At 41.8% G+C, this 20,791-nt stretch overlaps 1 protein-coding gene across 7 annotated transcripts in view; it reads right to left on the reverse strand.

Moving 5' to 3' along the window:
- Positions 1–5,399: 5,399 nt before the first annotated feature.
- The window catches only part of Ap1s3 (adaptor related protein complex 1 subunit sigma 3), a 59,288-nt gene continuing 43,896 nt past the window's right edge, over positions 5,400–20,791 (reverse strand). For 3 of the 7 annotated variants that reach the window (XM_008767284.4, NM_001172150.1, XM_039083976.2), the window contains 2 exons: positions 12,177–12,314; positions 5,400–7,387 (listed from right to left, as the gene is read on the reverse strand). In XM_008767284.4, the coding sequence (XP_008765506.1) occupies positions 7,352–7,387; positions 12,177–12,314 (174 nt within the window). In that variant the 3' untranslated portion in view covers positions 5,400–7,351. Of the gene's footprint in view, positions 7,388–10,874; positions 11,066–12,176; positions 12,315–20,791 lie in introns of those variants that run through there. The other 4 variants (XM_063267515.1, XM_063267513.1, XM_063267514.1 and 1 more) reach the window with 2 other exon arrangements.

Genomic DNA, 20,791 nt, shown 5'->3' on the forward strand with positions numbered 1-20,791 from the left:
ACATTTTGGGTGGGTTCACTGTAACAGGTCTTGTAGTGTCTATGACCTGAGAAGGCACTTGAGATCCCAGTGCTGATGATTCTGCTGGTAACAGCCCAGGGTTGCTTTGTGCATTACATAGGGCAGACTCAGCGTGACAAACAGCTGGAGTTCACTGACCAGACAATAGAAGGTAGAAGTCCCTTTCTGTCGCTTAAGATAGATCAACTGGCTGGCTTTCCTGACAGCATAGTTTTAAAGTCTTGACATGACTCTGCTTTCTCTAAATCATGGACTGTAACTGGGAGAAACAGAAAAGGAAAGGGCTCACATCAGAGTTCTAGGACTCAGGCTTGCAATGGGAACATTCCTTTGACCTACATTCCATTGGTAATTATTATGCCCATGAATATAACGTGACCTGCAAGAGGCTGGGGAACAAATTCTAGCAGCGCGCACGCACGCACACACACACACACACACACACACACACACACACACACACACACACACACACACACGCAAGAGCACCAGGAGGAGACCTCGTACACGAACGCCAGCGCCTCTCCATCACTCTTTAAGCTTAGTCGTTAGCATCCAATACTGACTCCTCAGCTCAGAACCCAAATGTGAAGTTTTCAGCCATGGTTAGCTGTAAACAAAGTTAAACTGAAGCCTTAGCTAAGTGTGGTAAGCAGTCATCAGATTCTGCTATTTCAGAGTCTTCTCTGGTGCCGGGAAAAACACATTTCCTTCCCAAACTGAAAGACCCCCAGAGCAGGGAGACCCGCACTCAAGTCTCGGGATGACTCGGCCCCCCAAGAACTCACACAAGACCATCCTTGCTGTAATCACATGAGGTTTATCGGTAGGAACCAGTGCACTGGGGTCGAGACTCATATCCCATGCAGGGGCAGTGGAGTTCGACTACCAGTAGCTAAGAGAAGGGGAATTTAAAGGAAGAAACTACAACCCAAGTGGGTAGGGAGGGCGTCATTGGAAAATGTCGAGAATACCAGTGAAAAATCACAAGGAGAAGCTTCCTGCTTCTCAAGGTTGTTCTCTAAGATTTTAATCTAACTTTATAGTCAGCTAGTTCCTGGGAGAGAGTTGTCGAACCAGCCGATGCAATTACCCATTCTATGGTCCTAGAAGAAGCTTCCTGGAACATACAATCCCAGGGCCTAACCGTTTTTTTTCTTCTACTCTGAACTTTTGTCTAGGGGGGGAGGCAACCTTAAAACTTCTACCTTTCAAAACCAGTGAGAACTTCCACCTGCAGAACTCACCAACACAAGAACTAGGCAGTTCACTTCTTGCTTGTATTCCAGGACAGACTTTTTCTCTACTCCTGTACTGATGCCAGTCATTCAGAATGCAATATACTTGACCCACATCAGTTAAAGGAATGAAAACCATGGCTCTGAAAGCCATTAGCCTCTGTTGCTCACCCAGTAAATGCCTTTGGTGGTAATGCCTTTGGTGAAAGGAGGGTTAATTCAACAAAGGGCTAGCACCAAGGACCCTATCAAAGTCTGAGCAATAGTGTTCTCATTTCCTTTCTTCTGGTGCATAATGAGTTTCTGGTCTGGCTCACCCGTCATCTGGTCATACTCCCATAATCTACCTCTCTAAAGAGCAAGTACATGAGTCCATCAGTGACACTCAGGACTAGCATTGAGGTTCCCAAGCTCTAGTTTATTGTCTAAGTTCTACATTAATACAAATAGGGCTCAGAGTCTCAAGGTGCTGGGGCTTACTTGCTTTCAGAGACTGGTTTTGGGAAACCATTTGTGTATACACGGAGATAAAAAAAATTAAGCTTTATTTCCTACGGTTTGAAAATTCATAAAAATTGAAATTCTGTTTATTGGCGTTTGGATGGCGTCCTCAGAAACATTCTTAACTTCTGCACTTACACATTCTGACTCAGCAAAGAAGGCTAGGCTGACTCCATGACAGGCTTCAAATCGGCAGCTTAGGATCAACCAGGCAAGTCAGTTGCTAGGAAAAAAAAAAAAAAAACTAAACAAAAACCCAGGTTTCTGGCAGATAGTCAGAAACTGCCCTGCCCTCAGAAGCTGCACCACTACCTGGCCTGAGGCAAGGACAATGGGTCAGCAGCAGTTTCCAGACTTCCTCAGCAGCAGTTTCCAGACCTCAATGTCCAGTCCCCAAGACCAGGTAATGGAATGCCCCTAGAGATGGAGCAGGATATATGTCACCTACCCCAGAATCCCCTAATGTGCTTTAAATCAGGTCTGTGCACTCACTTGGTTGTCTTTCTGGCTTGGTAATGGGAGACCCCAGCACGCTGGACTTCTGCAAAATAAAACACTCTTTTCGCTTATATACTATTTGAGTCTGGTGAATCAGGGACCCTTACAACAGCATTTTAAACACGGACTACAGGAGTAGAGTGTCTTAGTCTGATTTCTATTGCTGTAGTAAAACAATATGACCAAAAGCAATTTAGGGAGGAAGCAGCATAGTTGGAGGCGATGTTCAAGGCAGGAAACTAATAGCAGGAACTGGAGCAGAGACCATGGAGGAACACTGCTTACTGACTTGTTTTTCATGGCTTGCTCAGCCTGCTTTCTCATACCACCAAAGGCCACCTGCCCAGGGGTAGCAATGGGCTGGGCCTTCCTTTAGGAATTAAGAACCAAGAAACACTCTCATAGACTTTCCTTACAGGCCATCCAATGAACAAATTTTCTCAGCTGAAGTTCTTCACAAATAATTCTAGCTTTGTGTCAAGCTGACAAAACACTAACCAGGACACAGAGTGATGAGGACTAATTTCTCACAGGAAGCATCCCCTAAAATCACCTGTGATTTATTATATTTTGGTTTGTTGCATATGTAAAAGGTTTGCACTTCCTTCAAGCTATGCTTTTATAATTTTAGTAAATTTTTCAACAAATAGTCTAAAATTATTTTCTTTGTTGGTACTGTTATTACCTGTGATTACTGCTCCAAGTAAAACATACAACTGATTTTAGTCTTTTTTCTCATTAATTTTCCTTGGTTTGCTCATTTTTCCATCAGTTTGGTCTTAGCCTTTAATCTTACAATTATTCAAAATTCAACTAGACAAAACACTATTGAGCATTGTTTCTTCAAAGTGCCCATTTCTAATAATAGGAAAATGTAATTTCATTAAGTCAATTCATTATAGAAGATAAATTTTCCAAAATGTATTTAATCCCACATAATTGAAACTAATATTTATAGTTTAAGACCTTTATGGAAGCTCATTTTCTTTAACCGAAATTAATATTTCAGGCATTCAAATTTAAACTGCATTAATTGAAAATTTATCACATTTCACTTCTCAGCTTATTTGATTCCACTCTAATGAATGCAAATGATCTAACTTTTGCTTTAATTTTTTCCTTTTAAATAATTTATTTGAGAATTTCACAGTTTATTTATCGTATTCTTTCTCAAACCCCAACTCCTCCCATATCTTCCCCCCTCTCTAACCATCTAACTTTAGGTACTTTCTCTCTTAGAAAAAATAGAAAGAAAAGAAAAAAACTAAAAAACTAAAAATGTCTGATTTGTTCTGGTCAACTATTCCGGCGAATGGGCCTGCCCTGGACTATGGCTGATATATCCAATGTCACTCCCTTGAAGAACATGATGGAGTCATAAATGTATATCAAATTAATTGGCTTTTCTTACTTAAGAGAGAGATGCTCTCAGAAGAACATGTTCCAACACACACTAGAAAGAAAAACAGTAAGTGGACAACACCCAGAACTGATGTCAGGATGGGAACGGCATATGCTATAGACAGACGCCCCATAGCCAAGAGGACCCTAAGATTCAGTAAGCCTGTGAATTCGCTCACAGAGAACTTACAAAAAGTCTTGCAGGCCTGAACTTCATACCAAATAATTCATCAAAATGTGACTCTCAGGTAGGTATCGTATTTTAGGCTTATAATCTCAGCAGTTTGGAGACAGTGGCAAGAAGGTTACAAGCTGGAAGCCAGCTTGGACTACACAGTGAGATCCTGTGCGGAAAAAAAAAAAAAGAAGAGAGAGAGAGATTATGCTGGCTAGTTTTTTGTCAACGTGACACAAATTTGAATCACCTAGGGAGGGGAATCTCTTATATATTTGGTTGTGAGCCTAGCCTTTAATGGCTGAGCCATCTCTCCAGCCCGGGAGAGGGAATCTCAATAGAGAAATTGCATGAGAACAGACTAGGAACAAATTTGTGGGGCACTGATTAATGACGCATGTGGGCAGGGCCAGCTAATGGTAGGTAGGTAGTGCCACCCTAGGCAGGCAGTCCTGAGAGGCATAAAGAAGCTATAGCAAGCACTGGGAGCAAGCCAGTGTGCAGCATCCGGTATGGTCCCTGCTTTAGCTCCTGCCTCCAGGTTCCTGTCTTGAGTTCCTGCCCTGACTTCCCTTCATGATGGACTATAGGCTGAAATAAACCCATTCTTCCACAAAGTGCCTTGATGATGGTGTATTATCACAGCAATAGGAAGCTAATTAAGTCAGAGAGGTGGAGAGGAGAGAAAAAGGGGGGAAGGAAGGAAACAGGAGGAGGTATTAAGTGGGGGAGGGAAGGGAAGAGGAAGGGCAAAGGAAGAAGAAAGAAGGTGTTAGAAGGGAGAAGAGAATGGAGATGAAGGAGGAGAGTGGATGGGAGAGGGGAGAAAGAGGCCACTTTAATAAAGCCCTAGATGCTATTAGATGCTTCTGGTTTTAACTGTGACAAAGCAGATTGTTATTGTGCAATAACACATATTGCACAATATGTGCATATTGTCTACATGAGTTTCATCAAACCTTTATAATAAGTCAAAAAAAGATTGAAACAATGTAATGGCCATCCATTTACAAATTGTTGGACACTTGTCATTGGCTCCCTTTAAACAACCCAGAACATCTGAATGTATTGTATCAAAAACCAATGTGGATAGGTACACTAGCATTTTCATTTATTTACGAAGCCTTGGAAAAATGAAATTCAAGGCCATTCATCAATGATATCTTATAGGTTGATAATTAGCATCTTGGAAGAATTTCCAGGTTTCAGAGCATGGTGTATTTGTTGAAAGCTTTACTACTATTTTAAGAGATTTCAGGACGAGAAGATTCACTCACTTTATTATTTTTTAAAAAAGTCTTGACATTTGTTAAAGAAAGATTGATCGCTTTCTCAACATCCAGTAAAGAAATCTTGTTATCACACTGTGAGGGAATGGTGGAACATTTGGAGGGGGACAAGAGATTTTCTTCTCCCAGGTGCTGCCACCTTGTGAGTTTCTCTTTATTGGCAAGTAGAAAGAAATTCTAAAGGGATTTTACCAGAAACCAAGGGTGGAATTGCAAGAATCAAAAGGTCATTGAAAAAATATGTATTACATACACAGTCATGAAAGCACACTCAAGTTCATCATTAACATATTTTTAACCTTTTATTTGGATGTTTTATACAAATTCAGTATATTTTTTCCTCTTATTTGGTACTTTGTCTTAGAATCTTATAATAATAAAGAAAACATATCATGATTTTTCACTAAAGCTCATGTAAGCTGTTCCCCAAGTCCCCTGTATTTACTTCAATGTATCACATAAATATGATCTCTTTCTCTATGAATAGACTGACAGGAAGAATCCTTGTGCAAGCTAGACAAGATCAAATATGGAATTATCCAGAATATAAGTAGTACATTTAATGAAACTCAAAAGATACTTTCCTTCAAAAACAATGGAAAGGAACTGGAAAACCTCTGAAGTTACAGAAAGTTCAGTTTTACAAAAATGTTTGAAAAACAACAATTTTTACCGTACTTTTTAAAAAAGTTAACACACAAAACTGAAGACTGCCCAAAGATGTTCAGAAAGAACAAACATTATCAAAATTATATTAATTTGAAGATAAATCAACTATTAAAAGCCTAGTTATTAGCTCATATGAAATCTGAATTATTGCTTTTAAATAAATGGTCATACTAAGGAATGGGTCAGTTTGTCTGTCTGTCCTTCTGCACTGGTTTTGCCATCTTCCCTTAAATATGCCTGATGAGATGAACAACCACATTCTCTAAGGGTCCGCTGTACGAGAGCTCTCTCCGAATACAAAATCAAGTACACTATTGTCTTAGGAAAACCACAAGAGTCCGCAGCACTGTAATGCAAAGGACAGCAAACCTTGACACTAACACTGAGAACACATATGCAGAACTACAGACAGAAGACAGACATCAGGAACAAAGGCTCCAAGAAGCTTCCCACTTCACATCAGCTCAGGCTTTTGTTTTGGTGTTTTGTTCTGGGTGCTCAGAACTTTTGTTTTGGATGCATGAAGGTGACATGGTCACAATAATTACAGTCAACAGAAAATGTTTTTCTGGGTAAGAGGGGGAAAAAAAAAGGAAATAGAGTCACCTCCCATGAAGGTCACAATGAAAATACATGTGAGCTAAGGAAGCCTTAAACAGTCACCTTACATTAAAATTATTTTTTAAGTCTCATAAAAAAATGAGATATCTGAAAATAAAATATCTTTAAAAAAAAAAAACCACAAGGAACATGAGATATAAAATCATAGGAGAGATCACAATTACTGCTATATAAATATTGATATAGCTCTTCCTCTCAGTATTATGGTAATAACAGGAGATGCTGTAACATTTCATCTCCAGAGCTCTAGACACCTTAATAAATAGTTCATAGAAACCATCTTACTGAAATGTCCCTTATATTCAATTGAAAGCAAAGTAAAAACCTTGATCTAGCACCTTCTAAGACATTAAAATCTCTAATGAAGTTTTATCCCAATTCTAAAAAAAAAAAGTTGAATTCAAGACATTAAAGTCATATACATTGTATCTGACCTGAAATTATAGTAGCATTGAACATATTAAAAAAAATACCTAGCATCATGTATGAAATCTGAGCTACTAACATAAACTTAACATATGTACATTTTTAAACATTTAGGAAAGGCATTTATTATATAAAATACACTTTACATTGAAATTGTATGTTATCACAAGGCAGTTGTTGGTCTACAGGTAGAAGGTCAAATGGCAACAAAAATTATCATATTGTAACTAATATTTGAAATTGCCTTAAACAAATACCACAAGGATTTAAAACAAGACAAGCAACTATTGTGTCTGCAGCCATTAATCGGAATCGCCTGGAGCCACCGTGGGTATTGCCACACAGTATCATACAGACATGGAGCAACAACTTGACATTTGCTAGCTAGCACAGAATCCCTTTAAGTCATTTTTGGTGTTGTGCCAGAGGCTGTGTGGAGACCGGATTCGAGGAGTTGCTTGTTTGTAGGATCACAGCATGAAGCACGCAGAATCTTCAAGTAGGCTGTACACTTAAAATGTCGGCTTGTTCATGTATTCTTCCATTGTCTGAAAGAGAGCGGTGACTAAGAGCAGTGTTCCTTTCAAGCCACATGCATTCTGTTTTGTTCTCTTTTGCAATATTGAAATTCAAAAACATACACAGACGCAACCTTTTGCACTCTGCAAAGTCTGAATCTCATTTGTCTCCATGTATGCGTGGAGGTAAAGATATCACTTTTAATCGAGAGAGGGCTGAGCTTGATCAGGAAGTGGATGTTTGAAAAGAGAGATGTGAAAGCAGTAACTGTGGAGAAACCACTGCTGACTTAAAGTTCATGGGTCTGAAATGGTTGTGAGGACCATAGGCAGGCCTGTGTGTGCTACAGAAGCCCCAAGCATACAGTGTAACAGATACCTTGTTTCCCATACTGTGCAGAACCTCTTCCTTAAACCTACAACCCAATCAGAGGGGACAAGCATCTCATGATTCTGGAGGCTTTCTGCCATGCTTTGTGGAAGAGTTCCTCCAAAGCACCCAGACCCTCTTTCAGTTCCCAGGGTTGCTAATAAACCCCAAAGTTTTCCTTTCCTGTCTTCATCTTTTCTTTAAGTGTTTTGAGTTCGTAACTCCTGGATACAAGTAGAACTCCACAGCCATAGCGGTATTGCAACCTCCCTCCTACTGATACACATGTGTGAAGCACCATGGCCCAGGTTAAGAGGGGAAGAAGGGGGCAGCAAGTAATTTTATACAATACCTTAAGTCTCTGTGAGTCACTCACTGTTAACCTGCTTAACAATCAATGCTTAACTATCCACCCCAACATGTGTACCCCCTTTGAACATCCCAGGAAAGAATGACAGCATGGGCCAAAGAGATCAAGGCTAGTGGCCAACAAGACTGTCTTGAGCAGCTCAACCTGTGGGTCATGACCCTTCCAAGGATCACAGGGCCGATCTCCTACATATCATAGATTTTGATTATGATTCATAACAGTAGCAAAATTACAGTAGTGAAGTGAAATACCTTTATGGCTGAAGGGGTCACGACAACATGAGGGACTGTGTTAAAAGTCACAGCATTGGAAAGGTTGAGAACCACTGAGCTAGAGGATGCCCAAATCAGAAATCAGGGTTTCTAACGGCATCCTGTGTCTCTTTAGAATTCCAGGGCAGTGCTTCTGAAATTACTTATGCTCAGTCAGCCACACTTCCCCCAAAGCCTGCCAGCCTCCTAACTGAGCACTGGCCAAGAAAGGCCCAGACCCCAAGGCATTTGCTCAGAATCTCCTCAGGAAGAGTCCATCCTTCTCTTTTAACTTGACTGGGGTATCAAACCTGGCCCACAGCCTCGGTGGGTTTTGTAGGGCTGATTGAATGTGGTCCCATTTAGAAAGATCCAAAACGAGTCGAGTCTAAAATTTACTTAGAGTAAGAGATTATCAATGTTAAAAATCTAGAATAGCATGCTCTATTTATCTGATACTCTAATCTTCTATGTGCTATAGCTTTGCAGTTGAAATGCCTTACTTTTGCAAACTTGACTAAACTGAATTGGCTGCATGAACACACTGCCTGGCCCTTTCATGCTATTTGTCCTTTGATGAGAACGGCCAAGGGCATGAAATGGACACCTCCCAGACTCTAGGGTCCACTGGGCTCTGGTTATCTGCCCTGCGTTAGCATGAGGTGACTCAGGGCCTGAACTCTGTCCTACCTGCCCTGTCTGAGTCCTGCTATCGCTCCAGGAGCATAAGGAAGTCATGTGAGGATTTGTTACTTTCTTGAACTTGCCACTGAAAAGGGTTGGAACCGACTTAAAACTGGGACAGCATCAGATCTTTGTCCTCCCCATGCCTTCATGAGACTTTGCCTCGAGTCGGATCGTGGGACCCACACCATGGTGTGGCATTTGTACCTCACACTCAGCCCTTTCCCACTGTACTGTAGTTTTGGTTTATGCTTTGAAGGTAGAAGTGTTGGAGCTCACCAAGCGGTACCTCATGCATCACGGATGTGTGAGATGGCCTGCTGCTGGAACTTCATTTGACCTTCCCCTCTCGACAAGGTATGGTCTATAGAGATTATCCACTAATGGCTGCCCCCTACTGGTAATTTTGAGAATTACAATGTCTACTCTTGAGTCTATGTTTCTGTCTCTATCAGACTACCCACATTGCAGCTGCTCCCTCCCATATAAATCACCCTCTTGGGATGATCAACATCTAACCTGAATACACTCAGACTAAGCTTTGAGCACCTGGGGCTTTGAGCCTATTGGGTCTTCTTAGGAAATATGTGAAAATAACTTTGGTTTTCCTCCCCTGCCCTATGAAACCTTCACTAAGTGTAATTGGGGGAAGGGGGTTCTAAGAGCTACTTCAGCTACTTTAGTTGTTCTAAACCAGTATTTCTCAACTGTGGATCACAACCCTTTTAGAGGTGGAACATCAGACATCCTGTGTATCAAATATTTAAATTACGATTCATAAGGGTAACAAAATTATAGTTATCAAGTACTAACAAAATAGTTTATTTTGTGGCTGGGGGAGGGGTGTCACCATAACCTGAGGAACTGTATTTAAAGTTCACTCCATTAGGAAGCTTTCGAACCACTGTTCTAAAGGGAAGACAATGTCATAATGGCCTTCCTTGGCCTCTACGGATATGTGTTTAGGACATATTTGTTCCTGAAGGTCAAGAAATAAAGGGGCCATCTTTCTCCTTTGTACAATCTTAACATTTTCTCCTACACATTTCCTACTTCCTGAAGCAGAACAGACAGGTATAGTCAATTTCTCAACAAGCCCCCCCCCTCCAAAAAAAGACCCTTGACATCTCTGGAGGGGATCCCAGAACCCATGAGGACACTAGCAACACTCTCATTGGCCAGCTCTGTGCATTCAACAAGTGACATTTAAGGTCAGCCACAACCTTTCCTGCTTTCTGGGGCACAATGTTTAAGCCAGGGTCTCTGAGGAAACCTTTCACACTGCCCGTTCAAATCACCAGGGACAGGAACGAAGCCATTAGTGCCTCACTGAAAAAAGGGCTCACTCCTGAAAATGCCTGGTCCCAAGATTTAAATGTAACTTGAAACACGGATTCACTGAAATCCCGTAAAAATTTGTTTTCTGCAGTTAGAGGACTTTGAAATAACCTAGGTATGCCTTGACCTCAGTTCATGAAGCTTTAATTACTGAAGTGCCAAAGCCCCCGTGGAGACTCTATAAGGAGCTCCCCTCTTCTGTAAGGAGTTTCCATCTCAAAGAGCAAGAGGAGAGCCTCAGAAACAATCCCCACTTCCTACTCCCTGCTTCCCTGCCCCAGCATATTTTAATAAATGCTCTTTTGTGGAATTTCCGAACCACTGATTTCTTCGGTACCTCATAAAATCCCACTTCTTGTGGCATTTGAAAAAGTCAAGTAAGACTCAGAGAGGTCCAATATGTTTCTTTGAGGGGACAACACCTCTAGCAATAAATGCATTAGCCTAAGGAACGCAGAGCTGCTTATGAGAGCCCACCCTTCGCTTCCTTCACTTCTACTCACCTGAGGATGGAGTCCCTCCATGGGCAGAAGTAAGTAATCAGCTCACAGTACTGCCAAGACAGCTGCTGGGAAATCAGGCCTAATGTCTTATTAACTTAACCAGTCTCTTAGCTCCAAATAGCAGGAAGAATGACTTTAGCACCAGTTTTAAAAAGGTGCTTTATAATTCTTGAAATCCTCTTGACTCTTGACCTGTTATGAAAACAGGAAGATGGAAAACCCACTGAGGCCAGGGGTGGTACATGCCTGTCATCCCAGCAAAATGGGAGGTTGGCAGGAGGATCGTGAGTTCAAACCCAGCCTGGGTTACACAGTAAGACTCTGTCTTTAAAAAAAAAAAGAAAGAAAGAAAAAGAAAAAAAAGAAAAGAAAAGAAAGGAAAGGAAAAGAAAAACAAAACAAAACAGTAGAGTGGAGGAGACAGGGAAAAGAAATGTCCCTTTTCCCACTGACATTGTTGGCGAGGTGGGACAGAATCTAGGCACCTGGAAACACGCTTGGTTTAGGACTAGTCAGAAGTTCCTCATTTTAGAAGGCAAGAGTTGGTGGAAAATCGCGATCTTTTTGAGTGTCCTTGTAGACGCTGATGTAGGTTATGTTCCCCTATTAGGTCTGATTCAAATCTGGGATGCTTCTAAAAAGTCCCAGGATATTTTATGAGCAATCACGGAGTCAGAAGGAGCACCAAGCACAGGCTTCAAGACCCATTTATACCTGTGTAATCCAGTTACCAACGCTCCTGATTTATTTATGCAAACAAGAGTGCACAGACCTAAGGCCTTCCCAAGAGAGGTAGGAAATTTCAATTAAAATGACAAATGCCATCTCCGATGACGCAGCTCTAATATTCCCAGCAAATGAAATAACTAGGTGCTGCTCTTCTCCCATCCCAGGGCAGAGCAGGTATTTTAATGAAAGCCTTTTTATGCATCTCATAAAAGTACATTTGCAAAGAATAGCACCAAGCATTTCATACACTTCAGAGGGTAAGATATTTTTCAGACCCCGAAGTTCAGCTGAACAGGGCAAGCAAAGATTCAAGACCAAACTGTGAGGGCCCAAAGCTCTGCTTCAGATTTATTAACTACGAAAACGAGCAGGACATTTCAACTCAAGTCTCCATTCGCTCGCTATAAAACAGGCTAACACCTAGTTAGAACTGCTGAGATAATTGACTAAGCTAACACAGGTATATTATTTAAAGTAGAAGCTATGCTCAGAACAGATTGTGGGTGTAGTCCCCAGTGTTAACTCTATGATAATTAGTCCTGGAATCATCCCACACATAGAAAACCATACTGACCTCTTGTAACATATCAGAGTCTTCAATGGCCTTGACCGCTGTTTTCTTGGATGTTTCCTGAATTTCTCCACCTATTATAAACTCGTCAAGGATAAAATATGCCTTCTCAAAATTAAAGATAATGTCCAGCTCACAGACCTGGCAAGGGGGGGAAAAAGTTTAGATAAATTTGTAGTAGAATCAGGAAGGCACCTGCCACCGTCCCCCAGTTTGCCAACATGGCCACACGATTCAGGTATATCCAAACGCAAAGCATCACATGGCATTTCACGGGCATAAAGATGGGAGCAGAGAAACCCAGACCTTAACAAAGGTACAACCAGATCCTATTGAAGTAGTGTGTGTCTTTAAATATTAAGATTTGTGGTGGTTCAAAAGAGAAACGTCCCCTACAGTCTCAAGTATTTGAACACTTGGTCACCCAGCAGGGGGCGCTGGGGTGGTTATGGAACATTTGGGGTTATGGTCTTGCTAAAGGAAGCAGGCCAGCTGGGGCAGGCTTTGGGGTTTGAAGCCTCATCCCTCTTTCTAGTTCACACTCTCCAGGTCTCTGCTTCCTGTGTGAGACAGAGATGTCATTCGTCAAGTCTCTTGCTCCTGCCACGATAGCACACCTCCCCTGCCTTTATGAACTCCTCCTCTGGAACTTTAAGTCAAAAGAAACTGCCCACAATAAGTTGTTTTTGGTCACAGTATTTCAGCATACTATGGGAGAGTTAAATGGTCAATGTTTTGTGTTATAACAGAAACTATGATACTCATTGGGGGAGGGAGACCTCTAGATGCCGTGCTCACACACACACAAGTGGAAGCTGGGTCCCTGCTGCTCTTTAAACACAGGTCCACAACCTCCATTCTCCTGCACTCTTGGCCATCAGGTTAGTGAACTGCCAGTTTTTTAATATATCAAGCTCAACTGTTAAGGCTCCTAAAAATTCTTCCCGAAAGCCCTGCTTCCTGGACTACTGGGTCAGCGGGCCTAGGTCAGGTCTAAACCCTATACTCTGCTAGCAGATTCCAGCATGGTACCGAAGCTTCCGGTTAGCAAAAATGCACATGAACTGGGGTCAAAAGCCAACAGAGAGGCTGATAAGGTCTCAATAAGCAAGTAAGGCCATCCGCATAATCCAGATGCTTCCTGATCCTGCTGTCTTCCTCACTGCTTACTCCACAATTCACTGAAGACTGACTGTGTGCCCACACCCTACGTGCCCAATTGAAGCTGCGCTCTTTAAACCACTGAAACCTCCGTTCTGAAAGTCCTCCATCCTCCTTTGAGCTCACCTCAGAAGCATCTGATACCCCTGTCAATCTGCTTCTTTCTCTTTTTTTAAGATTTATTTATTTATTATGTGTAACATTAGCTGTCTTCAGACACACCAAAAGAGGGCATCGGACCCCATTACAGATAGTTGTGAGCCACCATGTGGCTGCTGGGAATTGAACTCAGGACCTCTGGAAGAGTAGTCAGTGTGCTTAACTGCTGAGTCATCTCTCCGGCCCCTGTCAATGTTTCTTGATTACAAGATTTCTTCTTCCTTGCTCGCCTAGGCTTGGCTATTCATTTAATGGTCTGCCTCTGACACTGATGATTCCTTTTCAGACCTGGATGATTCTGTCTTACTCCTCCCCTACAACCCTGTGTTTCATGGGTAAGTACTGGTGGATCAGGCAAGTTTATCAGCTCAAGGGATAAAAGTGCTTGCTGCCAATCCTGAGATTTGAGGTTGATCACCAAGACCCACAAGATGTAAGGAGAGAACCTGACCCCACAAGTTTTCCTCAGACCTCTACAAACATGCCCTGGCAAGCATGCAATCCCGGACCAAAATCAATTAATATATGTGATTTTAATAAATGTTAAAATAATTATGCATAGAGTGCTTAGGACATATCGACTTGCGGAACAGCTAATGTGTCCTCCCCATGAGGCTTTTTCACTGGCCATTCATCGTCTTCAATCCTGGTGTTCTTCTGCACAGCCCCTTCTCTTCACAACACATGTCATCTTCTGGATGACTTCAGTGGGTCTCAAGGCGAGAGCTCCTTGCTCTCATTCCCTGCCATCCATTGTTCTGCCCTGTTGATTTGGTCATCAATCCCTGTTGATTCTAGCATCCAAATACAATGCTTCCCATTGCTCCACTTCACCAGCTGCTCCAGCCAGTAAATGGTACAACAAAACACGTGTTCTCCATCCACCCGACGTCTTCACCTGCTGACCGCATGTTTACTTGGGCATTCTTCATTCTTCGTCACTGAGTCCCAAATGGATCTCGGGTGGGCTTATGCTTTCTTCCTTTCCTCCCTAATTTTGTTTATTATTTCATCTAATTCATGTGTGAGCTCGTTAATCTTCCCCCTCCAGCATTCTTCTTGTCCTAATGAGTTTTATGTCAACTTGACATAAGCCAGAGTCATAAGGAAGGAGGAATCTTCAATTGAGAAGACACCCCAAGATTGGGCAAGCCTGTAGGGCGTTTTCTTAGTTACTAATTGAGAGGGGAGGGTCCAGCCCATTGTGGGTGGTGCCATCCCTGGACTGATGGTGCTGAGTTCTCTAAGAGAGCAGGAAGAGCAAGCCACGAGGGAGCAGCCTCACAGTGAGCAGCACCCCTCCATGGCCTCCGCCATGAGTTTCTACTTCCAGGTCCCTGCCCAGCTTGAGTTCCTGTCCTGATGAATTATGATATGGAAGTGTAAGACAAATAAACCCTTTCCTTCCCAACCTTCACTGTGTTTCCTCACTGTCATAGTAACCCTAAGTAAGGCACTGCTTCTTCCCTTGGTCTTTGCCTTGTTTACCAATCCTATTGATTCTGCCATCTGAACAAAACCCCAGCCTCCCATCCTTCCACTTCACACCTGCAACCCCTCCCATCAGGCTTACCATAATGACCTTTGCTAAGGTAATCTCTTTGCCCATTCAAAACCATAATCGCACTTGGCTAAAATGCTCCTTTCGTCTCCTTGTATGAGGTCTAGGATTCAAGAGAGATCTTAATTCTCCCATGTGACATAGAGGGTTTCGCCATCCCAATCACACCTCTCTGATTTCCTGTGCCTGTCTTTATCACCTGCCATAGTCATACGTGCTACCTGCCACCATGTTTGATCATGCCCTTACCCTGACACACACCATCAAGAATTGAACCATTCCTCCAAATGCCTTTTATTCTCCTACTGACAAAACCATATACATTTCGCAATGTGGAAAGAATTTTTGCAAATACCTACTTAAGATAAACAAAATGTAGAAACATACTATAAAACTAGGCGTGGTGGCACACACTTTTAACCCCAGCACTCAGAAGGCAGAGGAAGGTAGATCTTAAAGGTGACTTCAAGGCCAGCCTGTTCTACAGAGTGAGTTCCAGAACAACAAGAGTTCAAAGAACCAAAACAGGCAAACAAAACAAAGGCAAAATAATAAACCATTCATAGACAAAGCAAGATGGGGAAGGGTAATACATGTATAATAATAATGATGATAATTTCAAGAAGTCAAGAGAAAGGCAAACTGAATCCATACTCACAAGGAGATTTAGTGAAAATATCCATTGCTGGTAATGCTATGAATAAGCACATACAGCCGCTGTCAGTGGAATTTATAAACCTTGTATGCAGGTTTTGCTTGACTGGTCAAACTGCAAAAATGCTTGTACCCACATCTGGTAGAATTGGTCAACTGGTCAAGCCCATAGGAGCCTGACTATAACAGGGCCCCAGACATTTGTACAACTGCCATTTGGAGATAGAACCACCATTCAAGCCATAAACCTCAGCATGTAGACAGTATTGCCTGCCAAAATGAAAACAAAGGCCTACTCCATCACAGGCCATAGTTCTGAGAAAGCCTTGCTTTTTGGCATTTCTGTAGTTCTGCCTCTGGATAACTCTTCTTCTTAACCTAAGTATGTCAACCCAGAAAATGGTATTTGTGCTTAAAAAGCTCACCCTGACAAACCCTCAGTGCTACACTGGGATTCCAAACACCCAGTGTAGTCACTGGTCAGCTAATAAAGACTTTTTAATGGCTTAAATTCATGTCTGGGTAGTTTTCTCTGGTAGATACCCTACAAGAATGACAACCTGAGTTCTAAGCCCAGAGCCCATATAAAGATAAAAGGACCTCCAAAATCGTCCTCTGACTTCCACATGTGCAATGGACCTTGCATGCACTGGTATACATACACACATACATACAAATCACAAACACACACACACACACACACACACACACACAGAGACAGAGAGAGAGAGAGAGAGAGGAGAGAGAGAGAGAAAGAGAGAGAGATACCAGGGATATATACATTCACATAGATAATAATAATAAGTAATAATAATAATTACCCCTAAATTTTTTTTTAATTCCCGAACCCAACAGTTCCATACCAGGCTAAGTTAGCCCCATGATATACTAAAATCAGTGCCCAATAAGATATAAAAGCAACAGTGGTTATAGGGGCTTCATTTATAAGAATAATTGGGAACAATCCAAAGTCTACTGATAAAGAACCATTCAAGTCATGCATGTACATCTCTACAATGGCATAAGTATTGTATGTATCTATGTACATACATACATACATACATACATACATACATAGGGTAGTTTTATATGGAAAAAATGTAGAAAAATCTCTAATAGACCCAGAAGAATAATAAAGTTACAGAAAATATGCATATTGCAGTCCATTTGTTTAAGTTTAAAAGATTATATGTCTAAAAGGGCATGAAAATGCATTTTCTTATAATTCTGAACAATGCAAACAGAAAGAAATTACAGTAAATTAGACATCGTATACAAGAAAGTACCAAAAGAAATCAGTTACCAGAGGCCAGGAGAGGCAGAAGTCAGGGGTTAGAGTAGCGACAGCAGAGAAAGCTCAGCAGGTACAGACTAGAAATCCAAGCAGACAGGAGCCTTGTTAAGACGAAGCCCTGTGAGGCAACCTGACAAACATTCCCACAAATCCACTAGGAACCTCCCGTGGCCCCCTCAGAGCTCGGTCACCTGTCCCCAGACCTGAATGAAGGCTTCCTCAACAGGCATGGGACCATCAGCTCACTACATCTGATTTCTGGGAATAAGGTAAGGAGGTGTGCAGAGTTGAATACACACAACACACACCCCTTTACAGCAAATGCTGTGAGTGAGCAAGTCCTTCATATATGGCAACTCCTAAGTGCTACTGTACAGCCCAACTCCGTCTACGCCTAAATAGAGGGACGAAGGGCTGCAAAGTGCAAGTTCTTTCAGCTATCGCTTAAATACTTCTAAATTCTACCTAAAGGTCCTGTATACAAGTATATGCAGAACTGTGTGTGTAAGTTTTGTGTGTGTGTGTGTGTGTGTGTGTGTGTGTGTGTACACCCATCAAGTAATATACATTATATCCTGTGTAATAACCAAGAAACCTTGCCTTTTCCCATTTCCCCTCATATGTAGATTCTGGCATACAACTTTACAGCTTACGAACGGCAAAACATGACTATTTCATTTTATTTTATACTTCCTAATTTTTCGGTCTGTTTTGTTTTACTATGGTATGGCTTAAAGCTCTTCTCTTACAGCAGAATATATACTACTTGTGGTACCGTTTCTGACAGTTTGTCAACTAAATCCTTAGAGGAAAGTCTAAGAAGCTTCTGCCCTTGAACTCCTCTTTAAGTAAATACATGAAGTTTCAAGTTACACAAAGGAAATGTCTCAGCTAATAACGCTACAGTTAGACATGAAAACCAACTGCAGTGTAACACAGGACCAACAATCAACAGTTTATATGCTTTTCCTGACCACTGTCTTTACCCTCACAGTAGCCCATGTATTTAGCAAAGCCAACGTTTTTATCAGCATTTTTAACGTCCTATCTTCATCAGTAAGATGGAGATTGGTGAAGGTCCGAAATCTTGGGTCTGGTTACAAAGTGAGCAGACACCAGGGTCAAGACACTTAATGCCCCTCCTCTCATGATGGAAAATTTTCCTAGGTCAGATTCAGAAGCTTCTGTCCCAGGAAAGCATCCGCACACTTGAAATATATCAATCAGAATTCATGCTGCAATGCAGAATGGAAATATGGCAAATGTCTAAATCCCTTTATCTACTGTGAGACCCTGAGGCATTTCTTTTTAGCATCTGTAAATTGGGGTTAATGCTACTTACTGAAGATTGAAAGATTAACTGCTCAATCCTTGATAATCTCCTTAGAATTGAAAGGCACTATAAAATACATCACTCAAATTAGGAACTAGAGATTTTGATCTGTCTGTCTTCAAAATACAGTATTTTCAAGGTGTAAGTTTCCCCTTACATAATGTAAGGGCAGAATTTAAAGAAGTCTTTGGTATTAGCATGAGAAGAAAATAAACCCAAATAGAAATATCTTATTTCTGAGATGATGTCAATTGAGGATCACTGCCAGAAGCCTTTGGTCATCACCATTAATTAATATGAGTTGAACACCTATTGGGCATAGAGCCCTGAAGTGCTCTTAGCTTAATGAAAAATTCATTGAATGTTTTAGTGAATTAAAATTTTGATTCATGACAAAGATAGAGGTGTCCCAGAATTGGATGGAGAATCAACGCTAGAGATGCAGGAAATTATTGTGAACCTCTCTATGCTCTCTCTGGGCCTAGAGATATCTTGAAATTCTTCTAAGAAATGATGTAGTCTGAAATATCTGGTTGAATTTCAGTTACGAGCAGAGAGATCAAAATTCAGCCTCAAGTCACATGATTACAGTTGGTTTAAACCACAGAAACAGGTCAAACCAGAGTTCAGAAATGAGGAAGAGAAGGGAACATACACAAAAGCTCAGACTTCAAGAAACACCTTCAGGCCCTTTGCAAAGACCCCGTCTGCAGTTCATTTCAAAGGGAAGCACCAAAAATGTCAGAATGCACTAGAATAAAAGAAAGCATGAAGTTAAATGACCCCATGTCTTAAAACATGTTACTATATATATATGGACTGCTTTGAAAAAATAAAACTTATTGAGGCAGGAAGACATGGTGTTACTTTCTTATTATTCCTGAATAACAATAACTGAACTCTCCCAAGCAACATGTGATGACATCATTTACACGGGGAAGAAGAGGAAGAAAATTCACTTAGAAGCTCACCCAACACTTGTTATAGTGAAGCCTGTTGGGGAAAAAAAGGGTGGGTGGGTGGGGGAAGCTGGCCATATTAGCACACGCCTTTAATCCCACAAGAGACAGGAGGATCTCTGAATTCAAATCCATTTCTACAACTGCCAAGGCTATACAGAGACACTATCTCAGAAACTGCCCCCCACTTCCCCCCCCCCCAAAAAAAAGAGGGAAGAAAAAAGGAAAGAAAAGTAGGTAAGACCCAACCAACAATCCAATGATAAAAAAGTTGCCGTTCAGTTTCAGAGAAAGAATACTAATCAGCTATTAAAAATAAGGACATCATAATTTTTTTTTCAGGCAAATGGATGGAACTAGAAAATATCATCCTGAGTGAGGGTAATCAAGAAGACCCAAGATGACACGTACTCACTCTATGTATTTGCTGATAAATGGATATTAGTCATAAAGTACAGAACACCCCTGGTACGTCCCACAGACCCAAAGAAGTTAAATGAAGGAAGGCCTAAGTGAGGATACTTGAATCCCACTTAGGAGGAATAAAACAGCCATAGGAGGCAGAGGAAGGGAGGGACTTGGGCAGGAGAGGGGTAAGGGAGGAAATAGTGGGGGCTGGATCAGGATCAGCTGTGGAAAGAGACAGGAGGGGAGAATGAATGGAAATCTGCAGTTGGCAGGGGTGGTGAGTTGGGAGGAATTTCTAGAACATGCCAGAGACCTAGGATAAAGGAGGCTCTCAGGAGTCAATGCAGGTGACCTTAGTTAGCTGAGATACATAGCAGTGGGGGTATAGAACCTGAAGAGGCCACCTCCTGTGGCCATGCAGGACCCCCATTGTTGGCATAAGGACACCAACCCACTCAGAAAACTTTTGACCAGAAATTTGTCTACAAGAAATACAGGGACAGAGATGGCACAGAGACTGAGGGAATGGCCAACTAATAACTGGCCCAACTTGAGACCTATTCATGGGCAAACACCAATCTGTAACACTATTAATGGTAGTCTGTTATGCTTGCAGACAGTAGCACGTTGTCCTATGAGAGGCTCTGCCAGCAGCTAACTCAGATAGATTCAGATATGCAGAGCCAAACATTGGATGAAGGACAGGGACTCTCAGGGAAGAATTGGGGGGAGGACTGAAGGCCCTGAAGGGGATGGGAAACCCACAGGAAGACCAACCGAGTCAACTAGCCTGGACCCTTTGGGAGCTCTCTGAGACTGAGCCACCAACCAAAGACCAAATACAGTCTTGAGAGAGGTCCCTGGTACATTTGTAACAGAGGGCTACCTTGTCCTGCCTCAGAAGGAAAGATGCACCCAATCCTGCAGAGACTTGATCAACCAGGGGGACACCCAGGGGAGCTCTACCCTCTCAGAGGCAAAAGGGAGAGGGATTAGAGGAGGGACTCTGGAGGGGGACCAGAAGGAAGGGACAGCATTTGGGATATAGATAGATAGATAGATAGATAGATAGATAGATAGATAGACAAA

The sequence above is a fragment of the Rattus norvegicus genome, chromosome 9 (genome assembly GCF_036323735.1).
Source record: "Rattus norvegicus strain BN/NHsdMcwi chromosome 9, GRCr8, whole genome shotgun sequence".
In the NCBI taxonomy this organism is placed as follows: domain Eukaryota; kingdom Metazoa; phylum Chordata; class Mammalia; order Rodentia; family Muridae; genus Rattus; species Rattus norvegicus.